Source organism: Lipomyces arxii (assembly GCF_038497795.1).
Source record: "Lipomyces arxii strain Phaff 12-163 unplaced genomic scaffold V1512scaffold_7, whole genome shotgun sequence".
Classification (NCBI taxonomy): Eukaryota; Fungi; Ascomycota; class Lipomycetes; order Lipomycetales; family Lipomycetaceae; genus Lipomyces; species Lipomyces arxii.
In genome coordinates this window covers 191,287-213,186 of record NW_027117706.1, presented here as the reverse complement: position 1 = coordinate 213,186, position 21,900 = coordinate 191,287, and the positions used below count along the sequence as shown (strand labels likewise).

The 21,900-nt window shown below is 45.9% G+C and overlaps 11 protein-coding genes across 11 annotated transcripts; 5 read left to right on the top strand and 6 right to left on the bottom strand.

The window, feature by feature from the left end:
* Nucleotides 1-619: 619 nt before the first annotated feature.
* Nucleotides 620-1,564, top strand: V1512DRAFT_247627 (uncharacterized protein; the record flags this gene model as incomplete). The annotated part of the gene is made up of 1 exon (XM_066914495.1): nt 620-1,564. The coding sequence occupies one exon, from the start codon at nt 620-622 to the stop codon at nt 1,562-1,564; it is 945 nt and encodes a 314-aa protein (XP_066771599.1).
* Nucleotides 1,565-4,022: 2,458 nt separating this feature from the next.
* V1512DRAFT_247626 (uncharacterized protein) lies at nt 4,023-4,615 on the top strand (the record flags this gene model as incomplete). Its single annotated transcript, XM_066914494.1, has 2 exons — nt 4,023-4,104; nt 4,152-4,615. The coding sequence occupies 2 exons, from the start codon at nt 4,023-4,025 to the stop codon at nt 4,613-4,615; spliced, it is 546 nt and encodes a 181-aa protein (XP_066771598.1).
* A 177-nt stretch (nt 4,616-4,792) lies between these two features.
* Nucleotides 4,793-7,315, top strand: V1512DRAFT_262540 (aconitase family-domain-containing protein). Its single transcript, XM_066916315.1, has 2 exons — nt 4,793-5,077; nt 5,127-7,315. The coding sequence occupies exons 1-2, from the start codon at nt 4,892-4,894 to the stop codon at nt 7,227-7,229; spliced, it is 2,289 nt and encodes a 762-aa protein (XP_066771597.1). The 5' UTR covers nt 4,793-4,891; the 3' UTR covers nt 7,230-7,315.
* V1512DRAFT_224967 (acyl-coenzyme A:6-aminopenicillanic acid acyl-transferase-domain-containing protein) lies at nt 7,212-8,556 on the bottom strand. Its single transcript, XM_066913802.1, has 2 exons — nt 8,484-8,556; nt 7,212-8,439 (listed from the first exon to the last, which is right to left on the bottom strand). The coding sequence occupies exons 1-2, from the start codon at nt 8,520-8,522 to the stop codon at nt 7,315-7,317; spliced, it is 1,164 nt and encodes a 387-aa protein (XP_066771596.1). The 5' UTR covers nt 8,523-8,556; the 3' UTR covers nt 7,212-7,314.
* A 53-nt stretch (nt 8,557-8,609) lies between these two features.
* V1512DRAFT_262537 (eukaryotic membrane protein family-domain-containing protein) lies at nt 8,610-10,402 on the bottom strand. Its single transcript, XM_066916314.1, has 3 exons — nt 10,178-10,402; nt 9,860-10,135; nt 8,610-9,817 (listed from the first exon to the last, which is right to left on the bottom strand). The coding sequence occupies exons 1-3, from the start codon at nt 10,370-10,372 to the stop codon at nt 8,663-8,665; spliced, it is 1,626 nt and encodes a 541-aa protein (XP_066771595.1). The 5' UTR covers nt 10,373-10,402; the 3' UTR covers nt 8,610-8,662.
* Nucleotides 10,403-10,463: 61 nt separating this feature from the next.
* V1512DRAFT_262535 (uncharacterized protein) lies at nt 10,464-11,532 on the bottom strand. Its single transcript, XM_066916313.1, has one exon. It carries the CDS (start codon nt 11,331-11,333, stop codon nt 10,599-10,601), a length of 735 nt encoding a protein of 244 aa, XP_066771594.1. The 5' UTR covers nt 11,334-11,532; the 3' UTR covers nt 10,464-10,598.
* Nucleotides 11,533-11,733: 201 nt separating this feature from the next.
* Nucleotides 11,734-13,186, top strand: V1512DRAFT_262533 (putative diphthamide synthesis protein-domain-containing protein). The gene is made up of 2 exons (XM_066916312.1): nt 11,734-11,812; nt 11,852-13,186. The coding sequence occupies exons 1-2, from the start codon at nt 11,752-11,754 to the stop codon at nt 13,042-13,044; spliced, it is 1,254 nt and encodes a 417-aa protein (XP_066771593.1). The 5' UTR covers nt 11,734-11,751; the 3' UTR covers nt 13,045-13,186.
* A 306-nt stretch (nt 13,187-13,492) lies between these two features.
* On the bottom strand, nt 13,493-15,118 carry V1512DRAFT_247620 (uncharacterized protein; the record flags this gene model as incomplete). The annotated part of the gene is made up of 1 exon (XM_066914493.1): nt 13,493-15,118. One exon carries the CDS (start codon nt 15,116-15,118, stop codon nt 13,493-13,495), a length of 1,626 nt encoding a protein of 541 aa, XP_066771592.1.
* A 974-nt stretch (nt 15,119-16,092) lies between these two features.
* On the bottom strand, nt 16,093-18,840 carry V1512DRAFT_262530 (VID27 cytoplasmic protein-domain-containing protein). Its single transcript, XM_066916311.1, has 5 exons — nt 18,536-18,840; nt 18,272-18,491; nt 18,066-18,223; nt 17,695-18,017; nt 16,093-17,652 (listed from the first exon to the last, which is right to left on the bottom strand). Exons 1-5 carry the CDS (start codon nt 18,652-18,654, stop codon nt 16,154-16,156), a joined length of 2,319 nt encoding a protein of 772 aa, XP_066771591.1. The 5' UTR covers nt 18,655-18,840; the 3' UTR covers nt 16,093-16,153.
* A 39-nt stretch (nt 18,841-18,879) lies between these two features.
* Nucleotides 18,880-20,812, top strand: V1512DRAFT_262528 (pyridoxal phosphate-dependent transferase). Its single transcript, XM_066916310.1, has 4 exons — nt 18,880-20,001; nt 20,046-20,222; nt 20,266-20,421; nt 20,469-20,812. Exons 1-4 carry the CDS (start codon nt 19,270-19,272, stop codon nt 20,760-20,762), a joined length of 1,359 nt encoding a protein of 452 aa, XP_066771590.1. The 5' UTR covers nt 18,880-19,269; the 3' UTR covers nt 20,763-20,812.
* V1512DRAFT_262525 (PAPA-1-like conserved region-domain-containing protein) lies at nt 20,766-21,463 on the bottom strand. The gene has a single exon (XM_066916309.1). It carries the CDS (start codon nt 21,247-21,249, stop codon nt 20,803-20,805), a length of 447 nt encoding a protein of 148 aa, XP_066771589.1. The 5' UTR covers nt 21,250-21,463; the 3' UTR covers nt 20,766-20,802.
* Between the last annotated feature and the right edge of the window lie 437 nt (nt 21,464-21,900).

The following is a 21,900-nucleotide window of genomic DNA, read 5'->3' as shown; positions in this document are numbered from 1 at the left end:
AGGAAATTGAAAGAGCTCTGTGTAAGGTAGGCTGGCCCCTGCCGTTGAGGAGTTAAAAGTAATTTGATTTAATGATTAGTATAATCATTGTAGGTTGTTCGGAAAGCAAAGCCCTAAATTGCATCATTTTGATGATTTCCGTAAAGATCAGGGTTGTCAATTTTTCGCTTCCGGGATCGAATGTGTGAGAATCCAGGACGAAGGTTTATTGAGTGTGAACTTTACACGGTCGCGGTCCACCGGATTGTATGGTACATGCAGGCACAAAGACATTATTGTCGACAGGACCGGAAAACTAAAAACGGACGCAGTTACTGCATTTGGTAGGCAACGGCGACTTTAAGTTTTACATTTCCTTATTATTCAACTCGCAGTAACTCGATGGCATTGAAAGTCGGCACCGGCCTGTATCTTCTCCGTGCACGGAAAAGAAATTTGACGTTTACGGACTACCACAACACATTAAACTGTTCCGTATAGTGGACGAGCCCTGCCTACCGCCACATCGGAGATGTTGTGCACAGTCCCTTCGGAATATAAATCTGTCGTGGGTCCCCTGACCTGTCATTCCCCATCTGTGCAGTTTTGATTAAATTTCAAATCACAATCACAATCAACAATGCCTTCTTCTACTTTACCAATCAAGAAGCCCACACAGCGACGCGACCGCAACACATCTGGCCGTAGACGGATAGACAAGATGCCCCGGTCACGGTCAGGTTGTTTGACTTGTCGTGCTCGTCACAAGCGGTGCGATGAGCGCGCTCCTGTGTGTATGAATTGTCAACGTCTCAACATCAAGTGCGAAGGGTATGCGGCCGTCATCCGCTGGCAGGACGATGCAGTCAAGACCGCACCTGTTCGTGATTCTTACTATTCGAGTTTGCGATACATCAACATTCACAGTGCAGACTATCGCTGCTTTGGTGACGAGGTCGATCGTGTGATTGACAGTTTCTCGCCTTACGATGTCTTCGTTGATAGCAACGATTCCTTTGAGCAACCAATGGATTGCGACTACATGAGCAGTAGCTCTGACATGTGCGAAGCCGACAGTCCAGATACCTACAATGCTCTCAAGACTGAGTCTGTGTCGACACCGCTGAGTGAGTGCAGTCAAGAGGAATACGATCTGATCGACAGCCAAGCTCGAGTAGATATCTTGAAGGCTATTACTGCCGCCTCATTGACTTCTGTTGAAATTCAGCCAGTACATTCAGACTGGGACATTAAGCAGGAAGACGTTTACGACTCGATCTCTTGTGATGCTGTTCCGCAGACTATCGTCAACAGAATGCAAACGCCTGCACTTTCTCGTGCGTCATCTTCAGACTCCAACTACTGTTCAGCACCATCAAGCATGCTTGCAACTCCACGGCTATCAACCGACTTATTTGACGACCCGCCGCTTCTGTTTGACACCTCTCTGTCTTATCAGCCTGCTACGTCTTTGACTTGTCAGCAGGATCTGTCAACTCAATCTTCTTGGTTTAACGACGCACCGGATTACTTTGGGATGGATGCGTCACTACCATTAGGTGCGGTTGTTGATAAAATGAGCTAGGCTGGACCTGGACACACTTATGACTTGTTATGTATGCGAGGAATTACTTGTTACGATAATTTTGTAAATATTAAATTGACATGACTATATGAATATATTTGTAGCACTTTTCACGATCTTAGTCTGCCATTGCCATTACCCTAGAGTTCAACCAAATTAGTCTTATTGTTAATGTTACTACTATCGACTCCAAGCAGATCAGCTGCGTAAAGGATGTTCATGTTTCGTAATGATGAGCGTATGAGTTAATTTATTGAGAAATCATCGGAAATCATAATATATTGCAATTTAATTCCGGGTGTGCTTTGAGTGTGATGTGCAACATTAAAACGTAAACGCAAATATGGATGCAAGGGGGTCAATGTGGGGTCAGCTTCGTCATTGAAGCCAAAAGAGCGGCACCGGTACAGTGCAGTATCTATTATGCACACGGCATCATGAGAATGTACAACCGGCGGGCCACAATGTAACTGGATTGAACATGTCCGGTCTGACTTTGTGTTTCCGGTATTCTTTGATGAGTAGCTCGGATTCAAACGTGCCTAACTTGTAGACTCGTGGAAGACTCGTGGAACGGGGTTCCTAGTTTCCAAATTGGCGGTAATTACGCCAATTTTACTCAATTAGGAATGTTGAAAGAAAAAATCGATTAATTTCGATAAATGATACGTCATACGGGCATTCAGAGGGGTCGGGGGATTCGGAGACCGATGGACAAAGTGAAAGTCGGAAAACAGCAGTGGTTTTGGTGAAGGTAGAGATGGTCGATTGCAAATTCGAGCCGCGTGTGTAGGTTTAGGGTTTCCAATGTGTGGTAACACTACTCCATGGAATTGCCATACATCATCACTTGAAGACAACGCTGCGTAATGTAGCACCATTGTTTTGCTGTCCGTTCTGAAGTTCTAAATCTGATTATTAATTTGGTTTTTTAATGCTTGACGTGAAAATTAGCCCATAGACGGCGAAATGAATGAAGTGAGGGTACCTACAACGTGGCCTTGATTTTGGGTTACCACGTGCAAATAAGCCGGTTAGGATTAAAATTCGACCTTATCTCCGGTGGAAAGAGTGGCTATTAGCTGTTTTGAAAGCACGGTTTTTTGTATCAATAACACTGGCCAGTGCGGTTGGTGGATCGTAGGACCGTGTGCTGTCATGAAGTTCATCTTCATTTTTCTTGTCTGTATTTTTTCTGTGAAGATTGGACATTAGCGACTGTGTAGGCAGCAATGCAAATTGGGAAATATCCTAGGGTAGCTTTTTTAAGTTCCGCGCCTGCTCAATTAGCAACTGTTGTTTTCAGCATGATAAGATGGATGCAGCTTTCAACACACGGGTTATGATGGTGTATGCTGTGGTTTGAGTCGCTTGTGTCAAGTAAGAATACGGTGCTATACTTAGCCATCACGTATAAAATTGTGAGTGATTTGCAGAGCCAATATGGCTGACAAGCAGTTTGGTATGAGGTTGTGGAAGTTCAGCTTAAAGATACAATCTACAAGAAAATTGCTATTCTAATTGCTCTGACAAGCCTGACGTGTCATGGATCAATTTTGTTCTCAGAACATAGGTGCGTTGTTTCTTCTCTTGAAGCGGAAGAACTCAAATGCTAGCGGCAGCCGAAAGTGTCTGTCGAGGGACACTTATCGAGATCGATACATAGACCACAGATTCTTCACCACCGCCAGTTGCAAATCTTCATTCGGACACATTTTTACTGCTTATGTATGTTGACTAAGATGAAGGAGTTTGAAAGCCACTAAATCGTCGTCGTCTACTGTCTGTGTTTCTGCTGTTTGCGATCTATTTCGTGGCGGGAGAAGCATTTGCATGGAGAAGGAAATTGTTGGGCAAAGTGGGCAATTACGAGTGTGGGGGAAATTATTCGAAATCAGAAATGTTCGACGATAATGTACATTGGTTTTACCTGGTTAGGAAATGTTTTTGCTTTTGCAATATTATTTCACGGTGTAGGTAGGTGGGTAGTACTGAATTTCACGTGGGAAGTAATGCTGTGTCCAAAATCGTGTGTCGCGAAGGTTTCACGCAATTTTAGGGCAAGCATTATTGTCTGACTAAGTTTGTCTCGCGTGGGGGCCATCAATCGGAACAGCTCGCCGAGGCAGGGTCCCACGTGGCAATGCGTGGAATTGGCGAAGCACGCATTCGAATTGCAAGTTGTCGGCTCCATTGCCGGTGGATAGTGCTACTGAAGCGATCAACGTGTGGTTGCAGAATATTTAACGCCAAACCGATTACTGAACATAAATTCGCGTCTGGTGTATTGCAGGCAAGGTCAACAAAATTTGACTTCGCGTGGCAAACCCAGAGCTTACCGTACCGCACGTGGCTTTCAGGGTCGGTATTTTGCTTTTTCTAAATTCTGTCTTGTCTTGTTTCTGTTTGTTTTTGGTTTTATGTTGACTGAGATATGCGTGTGGGGAGAGAACACAAGATGGGACGAAAAGCTGCAAGTCGCAAGCCCGTGAATAAAGCTCCACGTATCAGGATTGATGTTAAGCCGCGAACACGGTCTGGTACTGCAAATGCACGAGACGAGTAATATGAAGCTGATGCGGTTTAGGGTGTATTACATGTCGACTACGGCACAAACGATGTGATGAGCGGACACCTACATGCATGAACTGTGAGAACATCAATGTTGATTGTGGAGGGTATCTTTTGAGACTGAAATGGAATGAACGAATGATGCGCAAGGTGGATATCCCAGCAACATCATACCCGCAGATTCGCTATGTCAACTTCACGACTGCCGACTTTACAGATAAATTTGACCAAGTTTTACAACAGCATGATGATTATGATTTTTTTCAGTCTGAATTACAGAATAATGTACAAACTGAAGAGTACGTTAATACAAAAAACGATGATGCATTGACATTGAACGCTGCGTTCCCTCGTACGCATCCTGCACGCTTTCACGAAGTTCTCTCAAGTCATTCATCTTTAATTGAATCTTCCGTATTTCCAATAGATTTTTCTACTTCGAATGCATTTTATGACTCTTTTTACTATAATTTTGGATGAAATGTTGTGTTTGTCCGATATCGGCTTATGATTATGATAGGATTGTAGCCGGTATCGGGAAGATTTTTGTATTAAATGTATATAGATTATGAGTATTATGCCATATAATTAATAATGTTTTGAGTTTATGACTGATTTGTATCACGATTCATTCAATTGGGACACATATTGAGCCGCACGCCATACGTCGGTCATTTGATTCCTCGAGAAGACTCAAAAATATTTAAATTCACAAAATTTCCACTTTTTTCTTAATTCAATTCAAAAATACTAAAAATGCCTTCAGCAGTTGAAGCCCCACGAACGCTATACGATAAGGTGTTTGACGATCATGTCGTCAAGGAAGATAATGGCACTTACTTGATTTACATTGACCGTCATTTGGTTCATGAAGTCACTTCGCCTCAGGCGTTTGAAGGATTGACTAATGCTGGACGATCTGTGAGAAGATTAGACTGTACTGTGAGTTTCATACTATAACTTATAAGAGTCTAATATTGACGTGTGATAGTTGGCCACTGTAGATCATAATATTCCTACAACGTCAAGAAAGACATACAGAAACCTGAGTACATTTATCGATGAAGAGGATTCTCGTTTACAGTGTACAACTCTCGAGGAGAACGTCAAAAACTTCGGATTGAGATATTTCGGTCTGGACGACGCTCGTCAAGGAATCGTTCACATCATCGGCCCCGAGCAAGGTTTCACATTGCCAGGCACGACCATCGTATGTGGTGATTCGCATACTTCGACTCACGGTGCGTTTGGCGCACTGGCGTTTGGGATCGGAACGTCTGAGGTCGAACACGTGCTCGCGACCCAGACCATCATTCAAAACAAGTCAAAGAACATGAGAATCACAACAACTGGAAAGCTCCGGCCCGGAATCACATCCAAGGATTTGATTCTACATATCATTGGCCAAATTGGTACTGCAGGTGGTACTGGCTGTGTTATTGAGTTTGCCGGAGATGCTATTAGCGAGCTTTCTATGGACGCTAGAATGTCAATGTGCAACATGTCGATTGAAGGTGGTGCTCGGGCGGGCATGATTGCGCCAGACGCAACCACATTTGCGTTCCTCAAGGGCCGCCCTTTGGCACCCAAGGGAAAACTCTGGAACAAGGCTCTCAGGTATTGGAAGACACTCAAGTCTGACCCCGGTGCCAAGTTCGACATTGACATTGTCATCAAGGCCGAGGACGTTGTCCCGACCGTGACCTGGGGCAACTCGCCCCAGGATGCGCTTCCCGTGACCTCCAAGATCCCCGATCCGGCTGATTTTTCCGACAAGCCCGAGAAGCAGGCCGCGATCGTGCGCGCGTTGGATTACATGGGTCTGACGCCCAACATGCCGATCGAGTCCATCAAGCTCGACAAGGTTTTCATCGGCTCGTGCACGAACGCGCGGATTGAGGACTTGCGGGCGGCAGCGAATGTGGTCAAGGGTAAACACATCGCGGCAAACATTGTTCGCGCAATGATCGTGCCGGGATCAGGACTGGTCAAGATGCAAGCTGAGCATGAAGGTCTGGATAAGATTTTCTTGGATGCCGGATTTGAATGGCGTGAGGCTGGATGCTCCATGTGTTTGGGCATGAACCCGGATATCATGGCGCCAAAAGAACGGTGCGCGTCGACGTCGAACCGAAACTTCGAAGGTCGTCAAGGCGCCGGCAGTCGGACGCATTTGATGAGCCCAGCAATGGCCGCCGCGGCCGCAATCTCTGGCCACATCACTGATATCCGTGAGTACTATAAGGCCGAGAAGAAGGCTGCGATTGAGATTAGTGTTCCATCGTCTCTGTCAGAAGTATCAGAGTCAGACTACACCGAGCCTGAATTTGAATCCGACAGCGGTGAGCCCGAGTTTGTTGCACCAGTCGTTGCTTCCAGCACTGGATCTACGACCAGCGCGACCGGAATCCCCGCGTTCACGGTGTTGAGCGGTGTTGCGGCGCCAATCATGCGTACCAACGTCGACACCGACGCCATCATTCCAAAACAGTTTTTGAAAACAATCAAGCGTACCGGTCTGTCTGCCGGTTTATTCTATGCTGACCGGTTCGACCCCGCAACTGGCGCCGAGAATCCCGACTTTGTCTTGAATCAGCCTGCGTACCGCGAGTCTAAAATTTTAGTCGTGTCCGGTCCCAACTTTGGCTGTGGCTCTTCGCGTGAGCACGCGCCGTGGGCGTTGGCTGACTTTGGCATCATGTGCGTTATTGCGTCGTCATTTGGCGAGATTTTCTACAACAACTCGTGCAAGAACGGATTGCTCCCGCTGATCATTCCCGGCGACGTTATTGCCGAGAAGTTGATTCCGATTGCTGCTGCCGGCAAGCTCTTGACAGTTGATCTGGTCAAGCAGGAGGTCCGGGATCCCGAGACTGATGCTGTGCTTACCACGTTCACTATTGATGAGTTTAGGCGGCACTGTCTTATCAATGGATTGGACGATATCGGTTTGACCATGCAGAACGAGGATAAGATTGCAAAGTACGAGGATTATAGACGGAAATTGTTTCCGTGGTTGGAAGGCGGCAGTGGGCTGGTGAAGCCAATTATTCAGGGCAAGATTCCTGGCGTTCCGGACGTGGTTGAATGGTAATTTATTATATGGCTAAGGGTATCCTAGTATGATGTGGTTGAATGGTAAATTAATGAATGAAAAGTAACCCAATAAATGCATTAGACTAGAACACGAGCGCAAATTCTTCGAGGACTTGTTTCGGGCGGCCGACGGAAACCCAGGCTTTAGACTCGGACAGATCCATGACCATTGAAAACACGGTCTGCATTTCTCCTAGTAATCCTGGCTGAGACGTGTCGTTTGAGCGGCAGATTGAGTTTGGATAGTTATCTTCGTCTCTCAAAAACGAGAAGATTCTTTCCTTTAGCTGGTCTGCCGATACTGCGTGGTCGAATTTCTTGTTTGATTTCTCAACCAAATGCTTGATGCGCGCGAGCCGGTCTTTCGTGTCTTCGAGCCAAATGACCTCGTTAATTTTGAGATGAGGTTTGAGCGCATGATTCGTATGATACAACCTACCTTCCGCATCACGTTCGATAATACCGATGCCATACGGTCCAATTTCCCACGACTCTGCGTGCCCGCTTCCATCCGCAATGCCAAAATGTCCATAACACGCGGCACCGCCTCCGAAATGTTTCTGCACGCGTTCCCGCGCATCAGCGACCGAACCTGATTCAAGCACGAGGCGCAGCAGCACGTGCAGCGGTAGCTTTGTCTTGTCGAGATCGGTTGCCCTGAGCGCGTTCAAGCAGACGCCGGTTTGCGCCGAGTTGAAGCCGACTTTGGCCAGCAGCCCGGCCTCAGTCATGGTTTTTATGTGCGTGACTGACGTCGGCGGGTACGTCGACGCCGGAAGCTCAATCTCAAGCAGAACCAGGTTGGAAAGCTGCGACGTTTGCCAATCCCAGTTCTGCGCAAGCCACTGGGTCCCGCTCGTAGTCGTTTCCGCAAACGTTGTGCATCCGTCTGCCGGCACCGCAAGATCTTCCTCCTCATCATCGTCTTCGCGCTGAACATGGCCGGCCTTTTTCGGACGTGCCGCGAGAGCAATCTCGGACCGGGCGTTCAAGGCGACAATGTCATACAGCGGCACGTCAGCGCCGTCGGCGATTCCGCGCAACTCGTCGTGTAAATGAGGAGCGTATTTCTGAATCGAAGTGGAAAAGGACTGGGCAAAAAGCTTGACGTCGCCGGGTGACATGCCTGCGTTGGCGAAGTACGCTGCGTAATTTGTCAGACAGGCGTGGATCTGGGATTTGGCGAGAATGCCATGTTTTTGACCAATCTAGCTGTTAGTTGTCATCTTTCCATATGCGCGTAATAAACTACCTCGTAAGATGTGCCGGAAAGATGTAGAGTGTTCACCATTAGTGTATAATCGGGTTGTCTACGATTAATTACGAGTACTGTTCACGACGATATCGTGCGGCGTTATGGACGAACTTACGATACGAATTTGGAAAGAAATCAATAAATGACATAGAAACTCCAACACCGAAAATCACAAATCACCAAATGCGCTTGGCCACCATGCTAAACCTCTCGACCTGTTGCAACTGAACGTTTGGTTTTTGTTTCACAGGCGACACCTCCTCGTCCGGTTCAAGCTTGTTCAGGTCTTCCTCTATGCCGTCGCTCATGTCAATTAAACCCCACACTCCACCTTTTCGTGGTCCGCTGACGGTCTCGTCTGCGCTAGAGTCGAGATCACGCTTGTTTGGTCCGTGAATCGCCATTGCGGCACGTAAGTCTTGTAAGTCAATTCGCCGACGAGAGTACTCTAGCAAAACCGAACCTAGCAACAGCTTTGCGACCACGACGATTGCAAACACGGCTAGTATCACTGCCCCGTAAAGCACAACTTCCATTGTGCTGACCATAGACGTTGCGACGTACTCAAGCACGTGAGTCGTGTCGTTTTGAATATTTGGGTCAGAAATCGAGCCTGTTAATGCTGCCACTGTCGAGGGCGAGAGTGAAAACCGGTGGCTTGACATGATGAGCATTGCTGTCTGGGCAGTTGACTTTACAAACACGCATGCCAGCGGTAAAAGCGGGACGCCAATTCTGCGGGTCAGGTTCTGTTGGCCAGAGAAGGCGTTTCTGATGTGGTCTTTGCAAAACACGTCGAGGAACCTTGAGTATACTGCTGGTTTCAGTTTATTGAACTTGGCAATGTACGAATGTTTAAGCCAGTCAACGCAGACTTCGCTTCCAAGAACGACAGATGCTGGACCGAATAAGGCGCCAATGATGACATTCCATCCTGACCAAGACTGCGGGATCACGCCGACGGACGAGGATGAGACTTCGACGATGTTGCGGTGACCGATGATGACAAGCATGACCCAGAGCTGGAAACGTTCCGATATGTCTGCGCACGTGAGTTGGAACAAATTCTCGCGCTCGAACTTTTTGAACACTGCGGATTTGATTTCTGAGAATTGGTTTGAGAGTAAGAGGGTTAAAAGTGCGTTTGAATAAGAGTTGACTGCGACGTTTAGCGTGATCATTTGACAGAATAGAGCAGCCGAGTGAACTAGATTGTACATGATTGCGATGAAGACAAAGAAGTGTAGTCTTAGTGGTTTTGACAGAGTGTTTGACGAATAAAGGACTTGTGTAATGTCTTGCCCCAAACTGCAGAACAGTTTGTCACCAATCTAATAGTCAGTAGTATTCGAAGTAGAAGTAAAATAGAATACCTCAAGGACGTTATACATAACATAGAGCTTAACGGCAGATTGACCCCGGATTTTGTGATAGAGAATGCTGGCATTCAGACCGGACAATAAGTACACAGTTCCTGCTAAGACAGCAGTTTTGACTAAGTCAACTTTCTGAGATTGTTCGAGATGAATTGGTTTCTGAGTTACGTAAGAACGTAATAGTTTTGACAGAGCAGATGTGAATCTTAGAGGGAGGATCGTAAAAGCGTAGAGGAATGAGTCGAGACAAGTCAAGAATCCAAATGAAAGGACCTTATTGTTAGTTAATGCCTTGACGTCTCAAAATCTACACACCTTTTCGAATGAGAATGGGACGAGTAAGAAACTAACGATTTGGTCCAGATCAGACTGTGAAGAATCCGAGATGTCACCACTTGAAGAAGACAGTTCGCGTTGAAGATAAGACCATAAGTTAGAAATGAATCCATTTTGTTTGTTTATTTCCTTTTTACGACGATTTCGTGAGTTTTGTCGTGATATTGATGACATTCTCGAGTGAGCATGAGTCGTGAGTGACGTGTCTGGTTGTGTATAAAAAAATATAACACTGTAACGAAGTACTACGTCTACATAATAGTTATACAAAAGCAATGTTGATAGCCATTTCTTATCTAATACAATACAATAATCCCGAAACGCCTATTTTTATGCGCTAACCTGTTATTCCAAAAGAAACAAGACAGCAAGACAACCCTTTAGCATACTTCGTCACGGCCTATAGAACCCTGACCACTTTACCAGGATCTGAATTTGATGAAAAGTTATTAACAGTATAGAAATGTCGAGTCGTTTGTTGTAGTTTGTGACAATGAATGAACGATGAATTTGAAGATGCAGCTGAGCTCAGACTCGTCCTGTTTTCCCCTTCACATTGGTCAAATTCGTCGTCGAAATCAGATTCAGATTCATATCCTTCATCTTCACTTTCTTCATCGTCACATAATTCAACACGATAGTCCTCTTGATTCTGTTTAATTGTAAGAGCTTCTTGTGCATGTAATTGTGCCATTAACTCTTTAAACCTTTCAACTTCAAGCTGAACGCTCTTATCAACCTCTGCTCTAATTGAAGCAGGAACATCTTCATCGGATTCATCAGAATCAATCACTCGAGGTGAACAAATCACTCTTGATCCCGACGCACAATCTTGAGTCCTGACATCACCAACTCTCAACAAAGTCCGTCCTCTTGAATCCATTTCTTGGTCAGAATCAACATCACTGGTCTCATTCTCACTCCCGTCACTTCTGTCTGAAAATCTATGATTATGTAGCCGATGCCTTCTTCTTCTCCTTCGTTCCTTCTTTGTAGCGTATTCAGCACACGATTGAGCTTCATCTCCCTCAGTCTGTTCATGAACAAGAACTTGCTTCACGAAACTCTCTCTATTTCCACTTCTAACTGACGCGTTAAACAACGCCAGATTACTTTGATATCGGTTCAACTCCATCTTGGCTTATCTCATTCTTCCTTCTCTCATTCAACACAAAGAAAAACAAATGCGGGATTTCATGGCGATGGACGACAAATCTCGACGGCAAAAGTTCTTTGCCCCGGAAACACTCGGCACTTAGGCACATTCCTCCTTATTATGGTAACGTTTTACAAATTTTACGTTCGACTTGTATTGCGGATATTTGTGATATCATACCCACTATAATGTAATATAACCCCGGCATACCCGATATCTCGGCCATACCGTGCCGAATTCGTACATACCCAATTAGGCAAGTCTCTTTACTATAATTTATTTCTTCACATATTACACTCATAAATTTGACACAAAACCCATTTTGCTGTTTTTTAAACCCTATCTCCCAACTCATCTCAACCCTGATCACCATCAATCTCTTCAACAACGAAGAAAAATGGAACCTCGAAAATTCGTCGGTCGCAAATCTCGTCCTAAGTCTTCAAATAATTCCTTAAGTGAGTGTCTGATTTGTATTTAGCTGTAACTAATATTAGCCACTCGAACACCTCGACTGCCGAAATTCCTCGCAAACCAGATCCCAGACGACATTCTTCACGACGAGGCTTTGAACGAGGCTATTTCAAGCTTGCTTCCTACAAACTACGACTTTGAAATACATAAATGCATTCACAACATTCGGCGATACAAACACACTCGTGTCGGGCTGCAAATGCCGGAGGGTCTGCTGATATTCGCGTGTGTAATTGCAGACATCATCGAACGGTTTGCCAGACCTGATGCTGAAGTGACATGTGTCATTATGGGCGACGTGACCTATGGCGCGTGCTGTATTGACGACTACACCGCTCTCGCACTCGGATGCGACATCCTGATTCACTACGCGCACTCATGTCTCGTCCCGGTCGATGTGACCCAGCTCAGAGTTCTGTACGTCTTTGTCACAATCGCAATCGACGAGTCCCACCTTCGTAAAACTTTAGTCGCAAACTTCGCACCAGGGTCTACCATCGTCTTGGTGGGCACGATCCAGTTCAACGCAGCGATCCACGCGGCCCGCGCAGCCGCCGACGCAGACAAATCGTCGCCAATCACACTACTCGTCCCTCAATCCTCGCCTCTGTCCCGCGGCGAAATTTTAGGCTGCACGGCACCTCACATTAATCCCAACTCCACAACCGCAATCGTGTATGTCGGCGATGGCAGGTTCCATCTCGAAGCAGCCATGATCCAGAACCCGGGCGTGCCCGCGTACAGGTACGATCCCTACTCACGCAAGTTCACGCGCGAAACGTACGCGCACTCGGAAATGCTCTCAATCAGACAGGACGCGATCGCGACTGCGAAAAAAGCGACCCATGTGGGATTGATCCTTGGCACGTTGGGGCGGCAGGGAAATTACAATACGTTCGACCGCATCCGAGCAGACCTCGACGCACTGAAAATAGACTATACATTGATTTTGCTGTCCGAAATCTTCCCGCAAAAACTGGCACAGTTCCAACATATTGACGCGTTCGTTCAGGTCGCGTGTCCACGACTCTCAATCGACTGGGGGTACGCGTTCCCAAAACCATTACTTACTCCATACGAAGCATCAATAGCTTTCGGCTCACAACAACCTTGGTCTGACCTCGACATGGTCATCTCGCAAGACGCTCCAGGTTACAAAATGGACTACTACGCAAAAGATGGTTTCGGCCGCTCAAAACCACTTACTGTACTATAGTACAATCCAAATGTATCTGTCAATCACGCTCAAACTACTCCATGTACAATATACCAGTCTACATGTATATGTCAATCACGCTATATTACCTAAACTGACAAACAATGGTAAATAACAATACAAACGAATGATCCTATATAAATGCCAAAACCCGCGCGTGTGTGCTCCTTTCGCTTTGAAAATGTCCCTCGCAAAAGAGTCTCCGTCGCATGATGCATATTGAACAAATCCCATGTGTACTAATACAAATTATAATCCCATCACGCCAAACGCAAATAATAATCTCAAACAATAATAAAACACGCAACTCAATATTTTAAGAAAAATGAGCAAGTCGCAGCGAAAAAAATAAAAATCTCAAATATGTTATCCTTTCGCCAATCGTATTCCTATGCAATTGTGAACCGCATCAAAAGATGTCTTTGCCATTAAATGAATCGTCACTATTTTAATGACTCGGCGTACCGTTGGACCCGCTGTTAGATCTCACTCCGAGCGGATTCTTCGAAAATGACAACCGGATCCCGCCTTTGACACTGTTAGATAGTCCGCGTCCGTACAACTCCGTCAAGGCCCTTGTCGCGTATGCAACATCTTCAAACTCAACAAAGCACATCGGCCCGTTCATCTTGGTCCGGAAACATAGCCGTTTGTATCCACGCTGTCGGCTGAATAGCGCCTTAAGTTCGTCCTCGGATGTGTTCATCGGCAGGTTACCAACATACAGCGTGTTGCAAGGCGGATTCTGGTCAGCAGGATTCGCAGGCGGCAGCACCCGGCCCCCATTTTGTAACGCATGCAATGACGTCGCCGAATTTGCATTCTGCTGGTTTGGTGATGGGCCAGATCCGACTCCTCCTGCAGCAATCGGTGGCTGTCCAAGTGCAGAACTCGGCGTCGCCGGCCCACCGTTAGGAAACGGCTGCGGCGCAGGCGCTCCATTTGCCGGATACGGTTGTGCAGAAACCCCGTTCAACGATAAGTTGCTAAACGCAGCCCGTGGCACAGAAGTAGCTGTGTTTCGTCGCGTACGGTCAGGCTGTTGTTGTTGCTGCTGTTGCTGTTGCTGCTGTTGCTGTTGCTGCGGCGCCTGTTGCTGCGTCTGTAACTGAGGTTGAGAAGGCTGCTGTTGCTGCTGTGGTGGTTGCTGCTGCTGTTGCTGAGGTGGTTGCTGATTCGGCGGTAATGTTTGAGGTGGTGCGCCAGGCGTAGTCCGTGTAAGCCATGAAATTGGATCCTTGACCATGTCATCGTACTCCTCATCTTCGCGGCCAGCTGATTCGAGCAACATGGATTTGCCACTCACCCGCTGTAAGTCTGGCGGTCCTGACAAAAAGGTGCCCCTGGGTGAAGTTGCCGCGCCGGTAGGTGAAAACATGCCAAGATCTTTATGATAAAAATCCGCTTCTGATCCAGGCGGAACCGTAGCCGGCGATGTCGGAGAAATTTGCTCGAACGGGAAGCTGAATCTGGATGCGGGTTTGGAACCAGCAGTCGCAGACGAGATACCATTGAAAGCCGCCGATCCTGACGAGAACGCAGGTGCAGGTGGGATATGATGAGGATGGTGAACGTGTTCGAATGAAGAAGACAACGGACCAGTCTTTGCAGTAAACTCTGGAAATTCGCACTTGACTGGTGAATAATATGTTGGCGAAGACGCGTGTGATCCGTTTCCTGTCGTGAGACCCGGGGCCGGTTGATCGTAAAAAAGATCTGCTCTTGAATCGAGTACATCGTGAGCCTCAACGGCACCGCCATATGATTTGAAATATGCAACACCAACGATTTCGTCCTGAGAAAAAGCCATGAGCTCACATAGTAAGAAGTCCTTGGCAAATGTAAACATCAGTCTGAACTCGCGTGGAGACAAATCGCGGGGTAGATTTTTTATTCTTAATGGATATGAAGCGCCTGACGGTGGAGACGAAGTGCTGCTGCCCCCATTACTAAGACTGACAGCATTAGGAAGCGGGATCGGGTCGGGAGGCGAAAGAGGTTGAAATGTGGATAGTTCTGGCGAGAAGGCGGGATTTTTGAGATGAGAAATTGTTGATATTGCCGGTGACGGCATCTTATAGTCGTCGTTAATAAAAAAACCGATTCTGTGTAAAAATTCACATACGATTTTCGACTTATAAAGAAATGTGAATAAGAGAAAGAAGCATAAAAAAGTGAGAGAGAAAGGAGAAGTGACTAAATAAAAAATACAGGGTTAGGGCGGCTGTCTTGGTGGATGCGATGAGATGAGGAAAAGCGCGATGAGGTCGAGAACTGTCAGGAGTCGAAGGGAGAAAACAGACAGGCGGTGGGTTAGGGTTAGTGTTTTGGTTGTCATCGATTGAGGCAACGAACAAAGATTTGATCAAAAAGAGACAGGATTCTTCGATTCAACGCGCTTATTCCAATCTGATCTGATATCATGAATAAGCAAAGCATACCTTATATATATATATAGCGAGTATTTGATGATGTATGAGGGAAGTCGATGAATATGAATCTGTGTGAGCTGTATATGAATCTTCAACTGTGCGTAATCTGACTGATTCTAACAATATAGTGAAATTTTATCTGAAAACGTTCTTGTTCAGATCGATATAATCTTATGCTTTGACTGGTTAAACGTTCAAACTGAGTGTTTAAAGGTATGAATGTGTAGATCGGATCCCTTTTCTCTGAATAAAATGATGACTTCCTGCTTGAACAAAAATACAAATCTGATCTGATCCTTTCTCTGATTTGATTAACAAAACTTCCTTAATCTTTTCACTCGAAATAAAATCATTAACAAAATACTAAAAAGAAGCAGAAAGAAAAAAGGGAAAGAAAGAAAAAGACGCGATCCAAATTCGAAATGAAAACGGACGAAACCGAGGACTACGCGCTTCCGTTCTAAAGTTTACTGGGTTAGGTTTACTGCAACTACTCACACCTGAATCACAAGTTGTTAATCACATCCATTTATACGGCGTCTGTCTCTCACATGGTCTCATCCAATTAGACAGCCTCTTTACCCCGCATATGGTTAGAGCCAACGCACGTGCTCGGTAAAATGAAATATTAAATTGTATTACTAATAAATTCTACATTGCTTATTAATATGTTTTTTTCACAGACGGCGCGTTGGTGTCGCTATGGACTCTCTCGTAGGTTTACGGAAGCTCTTCTTGCTTACCATCCCGACGTCGTCAGGCAGTGCAACAATCACGTTCGAGTCACTGCCAAACTTGAAATTGTCGGCTGTTACCCGGTCGCTGTAGCGCTTGATGGTGTACGAGTTCTTGTCGCCTTTGACGACGTGCTTCAAATTCCATGTAATCACGTACGGACCTGAACTGCTCACAATCGTAGTCTCCTTCGAGTTCAGACCTGCGTTAAAATGACCTTGTGTGAATGCAAGCGGCTGCTTCGTCTCGGCTTGCATCTGGGCCACATGCTCAGGACTCAGTTGTAAGCACTTCGGCCGTGGTTTGCTGTCTTTACCAAAGCTCTTCTCGAATCCAAGTTTTCCAGCATTATTGCCATCTTTGATGGTGGCATCAATTAACAACAAGTACGTCTTGCACGTAGCCAGAATCCATTTGCCGTCCGCAGACACGTCCAGTCCCAGGATCGCTTCTCCGAGAGCCGGAATCTGCGTCTTGGCTCGGATTCCTAACCGGTCGTACAACCGAATATCTCCCTTTGCAGACGCAACTGCCAAATGTCCCATGTCCGTAGTCGCGACTGCAGAAAACGCAGCCTTGGTTGCATAGCTTTGATGTTCCGAGGCCACCAACTTGTCGCCTGACAACCGCGGATCGACTCTAAACAAGCTGTTGTCTGAAATACCCACAAACGTAGGCTCAGACGTCATTTGTGAAAACTTCTTAGACGGTGTGAACGACGTAATTGGCACGTCCTCGTGAATCTTCCACTCGTCAACAATCTTGCCGTACTCTAGATCCATGTTGAACAGACTGTTCTTTTTCAACGGGTTCTGCATGATCATGGTCGAATCTTCGGCATGAAGCATTACCTTGCTAGGCGAAAACACAGTCCCGTCCGGTGTCTTCAGGTTCTCAATCGTGGTCGAGAATGACAAGTGATTTTCTGGCGTGTGTCTAAATACACCAATCTTGTTCCCTCGTACCACAAATGACCGATCATGCTTGTATCCGACTGCAAGCTGGCTGTTCTTGCCTTCTCCGGCAAATTTTCCGTCTCCAAGCTCATCCTCATATTCTTCGTCGTCGTCATACGATTCAGCTCCTTTCCTGACTGTACCTTCGTCTGCATCTTCAAATTCATTTTCCTCTTCCTCAGGCTCATCAATGTCCATGAGAGACATATCATTAAACGCCTCAAGCACGTATTCCCGCTCGTCTGTATTTGCTTTAATCCAACTTTGCTGGTTCAAAGACTCCCACAGTGCACGCATTAAAATCTCTTGAAACGCTTCCAATTGGTCCGCGTCTGCAAACCGAAGCAACCATGACGAAGCGCTGCCGTCATCTGAATAATAATTAAAAATAAACGACCGGTGCTCGTAATTAAACACAGGATTGATCTCAGGCGTGACTAAAGTTCCCATCCACGTCTTCTTGACGGAAACAATCTCCATCCAGTCTATTCGTTAGCTATAAGGCATCATGTCATTATTCAACTTACATTGCCAGCTTCCCAGATCTTTTATTTTTGCAACAACAGCCTCGTCCTGTAAATTAAATACACCAGTCTGGGCATCAAAGAAATGCAGCTCAGCCTCGGCTGATCCGACTTCGGCTTTAACCACATATTTTTCTGGCATTTTTCGAACTACCGCGCCTGGCGTCTCAGGCACGGAGACTTTAGGGGTAATTAGCGCAGGGGTCGCAGGAGCAGGCACAGGCGATTCGACTGCTAGACTCGTCCGTCGACGTTCAGGCGTAGCTGGGCCTGTCCTTGTTGGTGAAGTGTATGCACCCAGTAACGGTGGCGACTGTGTTTTGTCTCTGTACTTATCAATAACAAATGTGAATCGAATAGAAAAAGACACGTACGTATGCATAAACTGTGCAAGTTCGTCTTCGGTAGCCAAACGCGCCGGCTGGTTGAATTTGCGTTCGTATTGGCACTGTAGCGCTGCATGGAAAAAATCATGAATGACGGAAGCTTCAGTTGTCTCATCGCACACAAATTCGTAAACGTCGCCTGGGTCCTGTATCAAATCAGTGAATGTCTCTAAGTATTACATCAAATCACTTACGCCAGACAGATCTTTCCATGCAAAAATAGTGAGTCCTTCATCGCTTTTTGACTGTCTAAAGTGTAACGCTTCATCAATCAAGAACGTGTACTCGTCGAACGTCTCTTCATCCTCATCGTCCTCAAGCTGTTCCTCGCCTTCTTCATATGCTCTTTGCACGACAATCTGATAGTGAAACTCGGTTGTAGTTCGGCGAATAACCGCAACTGCATCTTTAAATCTGTCTTGTCAGCCATGTCATCTCTTAGACCACTAGAAACTTACATGCACTCAGAGTACGCCTTCACAGAACTCTGAGCTCGTGAAAGATACAATCTCCCGCTGGGGATCGATACTAGTTCTTGTTTAAACGAACTCCCGAGTACGCGCTTAAGAAAATTCATTGCTAAGTCAGCAGATTATGACTTGCTGTTCTTCCCTGTCCACAAATTTAGTGTGAGAGTGGCAATAAATTTCCGAGTGTTGATCTCAGACAAGCAAAATCATTGTTTTGTTTACTCTATGTCACGTGACACTGACATCATCTGCCCTTTTACAATTTCTAAGAGTAAGAAATAAAAAACCAAGTCTTCCTAGCATTTTTTTGAATTAATTTTGTTTTAATTTATAAAAAAGACTCAATTGAGCGCGAAATCGATGAGTGAATGAGTGTAATGAGTTTTGTACCAATGATACACCACCCAAATACAAATTTGACCTTTTCTGACTACTGCAATAACTTACAAAAACAATTTTTGCAAATATCCATGGTTTATTCTAACGTAATTAGCACTAAATTACCGAAATAAACTGCATTTACGGCTCGAGGACAGCAAAGTCATCGTGCGGCTTACCTCATTGGGTTGGGTGTATTTAAAGCACAAAATAGCATTACGTTTATGCATTATGTATGACGCAACAATGCTCCAATTCGTCATTTCACGTGGAATCTCGAGAAAGTGTTCGAGCCATGCCTTGGACACGAACCTGCCGCCAACTCGAGAGACTGTCATTGGCACATGCGTATTGCGTTTAAATTCTTAAACTCTTCACGCACAATGTCGACGTCTACAAATGGTACTAAACACAAAGTTGTGCTGCCCAAACCATCGCCAAAGATCGCGGGGCAGCCAAAGGATGTGTGGTCGATGGTGAACGAAGCAGCAGCAGACGCACAAAAGTCTTTGCCGTTCCCGGTCATCAACTTGGGACAGGGTTTTTTTTCGTACAATCCGCCGGAGTTTGCAATTAAGGCTGCACAGGATGCGTTAAATGACGTGTCGTGTAACCAGTACTCGCATACAAAAGGAAGACCGTCTCTCAGGCAAGCTTTGGCGGCTGCGTATGAGCCGTCGTTTGGACGCAAGGTCGATTGGGAGACCGAAGTTGTAGTCACTAGCGGTGCTAATGAGGGCATGTTTTCTGCATTTACTGCCTTTTTGACTGAAGGAGACGAGGTCATTGTCTTTGAGCCGTTCTTTGATCAGTACATTTCCAACATCCAGCTGCCAGGAGGAAAAGTCGTGTATGTGCCGCTAATTCCGCCTCCGGATAATGACAAGCGCACGGTGTCGTCTGCAGAGTGGACAGTCGATTTCGACAACCTCAAGTCTAAGATCTCGCCACGGACAAAGATGATTGTCGTCAACTCGCCCCATAATCCAGTCGGCAAGGTTTTTTCGCGCGATGAACTGCTTAAAATTGGTGAGTTTGCCGTTGAGAATAACATTATTGTTCTGTCAGACGAAGTCGTGAGTTGATTGTTAGAGAGGTAGACCTATTTGACAGAGATTAGTATGACAGACTGTACTACACCCCGTTCACTCGGATTGCTACTTTATCGCCTGAACTGGCCCAGCTTACGTTGACAGTCGGGTCGGCTGGCAAGACCTTTAGTGCAACTGGCTGGCGTGTAGGTTGGCTAATTGGTAATCCCGAACTTATTAAACATGTTTCGGCCGCTCATACAAGAGTAAGCATTACAGCTGTAGGATCAGGTCGTGTGCTAATAACAGATTTGCTTTGCGGTCAACAGTCCATTGCAGGAAGGTACTGCCACAGCACTTCGAGAAGCAATGAAGCCCGAAAACACATTCTTTCAGGATCATGTTGAGTCTTACAAGACAAAGATGAAGAACTTCAATAGAATCTGGGATGAGTTGGGATTGACAGTATGTATCCAAAAGTAAAGCTGGGTTATGCAGTGCTAAATGGACAGTACACTAATCCAGAAGGCGGTTATTTTGTTCTGGTCAATTTTTCTAAAGTTAAAATTCCAGAGGGATACGTGTTTCCGGTCGATGTGACCACAAACCGGGCCAAGGATTTCCAAATGGCGTACTGGCTCATTAAGGAGCTCGGCGTGGTCACGATCCCGCCTACGGAATTCTACTTGCCCGAGCATGCGCATCTGGCAGACAAGTATCTGCGGTTCGCGATTTGCAAGACCGACGACTACCTCGAGCAGGCAGTTGAACGGTTGCGGTTGCTCAAGCCGTACATTCAAAACTAAAAGTACCGGTAGAAATTAATTAATGCAAAAGTACATTTATCTATACAAAATTCTTAGGAACGCCTAAAACGATTCCATCTGCCTTTGATACCCAGCGATACATGTTCGGTACTGGCAACGACTCAGTCGGTTGTTTGCCGACCGCGGTTTCGTCTTCTATCGCCGGAGTTCCTGGCAAACCGACGATTGATTTCAGTTTGCCTTTCCGTTTCGACGCTTGCTTTTTGAGCAGTTTATTAATTGTGTCCATCTTTTCTTCCTCACGCCGCTTCTCGGACAGGTTTTTGCGCCGTCTCGCAGTCTCTGTCCGACGAAGCATAAGTTCTTCTTCGGTGAATATTTTCTTGCGAAACGGTTCATTAGAAAGTTCTTGCAATTCGGTCGTGTCGTCGAGTAACCTTGCTCGTTGTCGTTCAGTCAGACGAGAATAATCTGTAGCGTTATAGTCAAGTTCGTCCTCTTCTTCTTCGTCTTCCTCCTCACGCATAGATTCGCTTAATTCGCTATCAAATCCAGCTACTTGGCTTGCTAATGCGCGTTTAGCGGGGTTAACAGGTGCACGTCGAGATGGTCGCTTTGGAGGTGGTTTTCGACGTGGACGAGATAAGCTGACTCGTTTGTATTGATCTTCTTTCTCTTCTTCTTCTTCTTCCTCTTCTTCCTCTTCTTCTTCCCCCTCTTCTTCTTCTTCTTCTTCTTCCTCTTCTTGAGTCGGAGTCGGCTCAGTCTCATCTTCTTCCTCTTCTTCCTCTTCCTCTTCCTCCTCGTCTTGATCTTCTTGGTCTTCTTCAATGTTTAAATTTGATTTATTACGTAACCCCGAATGCCCCTCATCATCCAGATCTTTCACTGTAATCTCCTCAGCTGGACTACTCAATTCCTCATCCTCTTCTTCGACCACTTCTTCGTCTTCCTCATCTTCATCCTCATCTTCATCCTCATCTTCATCTTCTATATCTTCTGATTCGTCTTCCTGTGACTGTCTTGCTGTCGTATCTAGTTCTTCTTCACCTTCGGCATCACTCCCAATTGATTCTTCAAGCTCTGATAAGTCTGATGAGTCTTCACTCTTTGCCATTGTGTGTTATACAGCACGATATAGTACGATACAGTGCGACAGAGGCAATGCGTATGGAAT

Excerpts from the sequence above, each read along its gene's own strand:
- V1512DRAFT_262540 (XM_066916315.1), top strand. The coding sequence starts at position 4,892 with ATGCCTTCAGCAGTTGAAGCCCCACGAACGCTATACGATAAGGTGTTT. Across the intron at positions 5,078-5,126 it reads TGAGAAGATTAGACTGTACT|TTGGCCACTGTAGATCATAA; the intron begins GTGAGTTTCATA and ends GACGTGTGATAG.
- V1512DRAFT_224967 (XM_066913802.1), bottom strand. The coding sequence starts at position 8,522 with ATGGTGAACACTCTACATCTTTCCGGCACATCTTACGAG. Across the intron at positions 8,440-8,483 it reads TTTCCGGCACATCTTACGAG|ATTGGTCAAAAACATGGCAT; the intron begins GTAGTTTATTAC and ends ACTAACAGCTAG.
- V1512DRAFT_262537 (XM_066916314.1), bottom strand. The coding sequence starts at position 10,372 with ATGTCATCAATATCACGACAAAACTCACGAAATCGTCGTAAAAAGGAA. Across the intron at positions 10,136-10,177 it reads TCCCATTCTCATTCGAAAAG|GTCCTTTCATTTGGATTCTT; the intron begins GTGTGTAGATTT and ends ACTAACAATAAG. Across the intron at positions 9,818-9,859 it reads TTATGTATAACGTCCTTGAG|ATTGGTGACAAACTGTTCTG; the intron begins GTATTCTATTTT and ends ACTGACTATTAG.
- V1512DRAFT_262533 (XM_066916312.1), top strand. The coding sequence starts at position 11,752 with ATGGAACCTCGAAAATTCGTCGGTCGCAAATCTCGTCCTAAGTCTTCA. Across the intron at positions 11,813-11,851 it reads GTCTTCAAATAATTCCTTAA|CCACTCGAACACCTCGACTG; the intron begins GTGAGTGTCTGA and ends AACTAATATTAG.
- V1512DRAFT_262528 (XM_066916310.1), top strand. The coding sequence starts at position 19,270 with ATGCGTATTGCGTTTAAATTCTTAAACTCTTCACGCACAATGTCGACG. Across the intron at positions 20,223-20,265 it reads TTTCGGCCGCTCATACAAGA|ATTTGCTTTGCGGTCAACAG; the intron begins GTAAGCATTACA and ends TGCTAATAACAG. Across the intron at positions 20,422-20,468 it reads GGGATGAGTTGGGATTGACA|TACACTAATCCAGAAGGCGG; the intron begins GTATGTATCCAA and ends CTAAATGGACAG.
- V1512DRAFT_262530 (XM_066916311.1), bottom strand. The coding sequence starts at position 18,654 with ATGAATTTTCTTAAGCGCGTACTCGGGAGTTCGTTTAAACAAGAACTA. Across the intron at positions 18,492-18,535 it reads AAGGCGTACTCTGAGTGCAT|ATTTAAAGATGCAGTTGCGG; the intron begins GTAAGTTTCTAG and ends CTGACAAGACAG. Across the intron at positions 18,224-18,271 it reads CATGGAAAGATCTGTCTGGC|GACCCAGGCGACGTTTACGA; the intron begins GTAAGTGATTTG and ends GATTTGATACAG.
- V1512DRAFT_262525 (XM_066916309.1), bottom strand. The coding sequence starts at position 21,249 with ATGCGTGAGGAGGAAGACGAAGAAGAAGAGGACGAACTTGACTATAAC.
- V1512DRAFT_262535 (XM_066916313.1), bottom strand. The coding sequence starts at position 11,333 with ATGGAGTTGAACCGATATCAAAGTAATCTGGCGTTGTTTAACGCGTCA.